This window comes from Chinchilla lanigera, unplaced genomic scaffold, assembly GCF_000276665.1.
Source record: "Chinchilla lanigera isolate Chin_1 unplaced genomic scaffold, ChiLan1.0 scaffold00137, whole genome shotgun sequence".
Taxonomy (NCBI): domain Eukaryota; kingdom Metazoa; phylum Chordata; class Mammalia; order Rodentia; family Chinchillidae; genus Chinchilla; species Chinchilla lanigera.
This window is the reverse complement of record NW_004955538.1, coordinates 2273221-2275780: the sequence shown is the minus strand read 5'-3', so window position 1 is coordinate 2275780 and position 2560 is coordinate 2273221. Positions and strand designations below refer to the sequence as shown.

The window sequence follows — 2560 nt, the reverse complement described above, 5'->3', positions numbered from 1 at the left end:
TTTACAGAAACAAAAAAAAAGTTTTACACCAAGAGAAAGAAATAAAACCTAAAGGATTGTATACTCTATGACTCCACTTACACTGTAAAAAAGATAAAACTAGAGACAGAAAAGAGATCAACGATCACCAGGGGTGGCCACAAGGGACCTGTCTGGGGGATGGAACCGTTCTATCTTGACTGTGGTGGTGGTCACATGACTATGCACTTGTCAAACTCATCAGACTGTACACTCAAAAAGCATGAACGTTAAATCTTGATAAACCTGACCAACAAAAGAGTTTTTTTTTTTCTTTTTTTAAAAAAGGAGCTTCTCAATAGGCTGAGTGTTCATGTTCATTCTCATACACTCACCAGTCAACTGACAGGAAACTGAACATTAGTTGTATAGTGATAAATACCACTATGCCAAACATGAACCTGAGATGTAACACTGACACAGGCGTCACATTGTACAGACACACAGCTACTTCCAGAACATGCCAAAACAAGGATGAAAGATAAAATAGCAAGGGAAGTTAACGCAATGATGTGCCACAAACCCGACTTTAACTTTGGTCAAAACTTCCTTTTAAATATATTACATGAAAATTAAGAAAAAACACACTCCACATGCTGGGGTTTTGTTCTGGGTGGCTCTTTTTCGCAGTAAGGGGGACTGAACTCATGACTTTTGCATTGAGCTACATCCTACCCATCCCCGTTTATTTAAAATTTGAGACAGTGTCTCCATAAATTGCCCAGACTGGGCTTGAACTTGCAATCCTTCTGCCTTAGCCTCCCAGAGGACTGGCATTACAAGTATGTGCCAATACACCTGGCTTCTAGGTTGCTTTCAAAAAAAGAAGTAATTCTAACAACATACAAAACAAAAATTATGGCCAGGGACATAGCTCAGTGGTACAAGCACCTGCGCGGCAAGTGCAAGGTCCTGAGTTTGATTCCTGGTACTAAAAAAAAAAAAAAAAAAAAAAAACCTGTCCCAAAAAGACAAAAAAAAAAAAAAAAAAAAAAAAAAGTTTACAAAAGTACTCAACAAATTAAGCAAAGAACAACTGAATAATGAACCAAGTCAGTTAATGATAATCACAAACAATCCGGGTATTCCTTACTGAAAATAACACATTTCTTCTCCTAATCTCCCTCACTGCAACGTATATTAAAAGAAGACCCAACAAAAATCTTTTCTTTTGAGAAATCTGCTAGCCCAGTATGAGAGTGAACATCTATAATCCCAGCACAGGGAGGCTGAGGCAGGAGCATTACCTTGAGTTGAAGACTAGCCAGGACTACATAGTTTGAGGCCAGCCTCAACTATATGGTGAGACCTTATCTCAAATAACGAGAAAAATGGGGAAGCCAAGGAAGGTGGATTGCTGCGAGTTCAAGACTAGCCTGAACTACATAGCAAGACTGTCTCAAAACCCTAAAAAAAAAAAAAAAGACCAAATCTGCTAAGGTTGTTTGTGGTTTTCGTTTACAAATTATGCCTGCTCTAATTCAATACAAGATTTTGATTCTCCGAGTGCAGATTAATGAGCAAAGCCAATCAAACCACGTTTCTGCTTGTTCCATTCTTCAGGGTAGTAAAAGAACTGGCCAACGATCAGATCAGAAACAGGTTTCTTCAAAAAGACCATTAGAAAAAGATCACATGAAGACCTAGCGGCACACATGCGGACTCCCAACTATGAGGGAGGTTCACTTGAGCCCAGGAGTTCAGGAACAGCCAAAGCAACATACAGGCTGTCTCAAAAGAATGAAAGAAATCCACAGACGTGTTAGTCTGAGATTTTCTGTCACTCAATGTAATTTTCTAATCCATCCCTGGTTGAGAAACATACCACCGTACCATATACCAGGTTAAAGAGCATTTAATACTATACATTAACGTACTAAACGGATGCTTAGAGTAAGGTTTACACAGATTAAATTACCCAATAGCTATCCAGCAAGCAAGTGGCATTTTGAAGATTAAAACCGAGGCATTTGATACCACTGGGCCACAATGAAAAGCAGGAAAACACTCAGAGCAAGGAAGCTTTCGCTAGGAGAGGGCATTTTCTTGCCAGCAATGACCTCATAACACTGATCATGAAAGGCCAGGGAAGCGTCTTTGCAACTCACGGACCCCGACCAACAACTGGAGCGCTTTCCAACCTAGTGCTGAAGGAGAGCGGGAGCCGGGCGCAGCCAGAGACCGCCTCGGCGGGGCCGCCCGGACCAGCCGGCACTCCCCAGCGGGGCCGTTCCCGGCACTTTTTTGAAAGACCCACGCGAAGAAATCCCGAGCGTGCCCTCACGGACTCGCCGGGCCCCGCGCGGCGGGAGCTCAGCCTCCGCACCCGCGCGTGTCCGCAGCGCAGGGCGCAGGGAGCGACAGCCGCCGAAACTTCCTTCCAGGGCACCGCGCGGACCGCCGCGCGCCACGACCCCGCGGCCCGCCCGCGCCACTCACGTTCTCGGCGTCCCGCTCGTTCACCGTGGGCAGGGGCGTCCTCGCGGACATCTTCGTGCGCTTCGGTCCCGCGCGGCGCGGGGGCGAAATCGGAAGCGCCCGG

At 45.2% G+C, this 2560-nt stretch overlaps 1 protein-coding gene across 1 annotated transcript in view; it reads right to left on the bottom strand.

The window, feature by feature from the left end:
• Mark3 (MAP/microtubule affinity-regulating kinase 3) overlaps positions 1-2560 on the bottom strand; it is a gene marked incomplete at its 5' end in the record, with an annotated part of 96984 nt that extends 94424 nt beyond the window's left edge. The window contains 1 exon segment of the mRNA XM_005410775.2: positions 2458-2560. Within this exon segment, the coding sequence (XP_005410832.1) occupies positions 2458-2508 (51 nt within the window).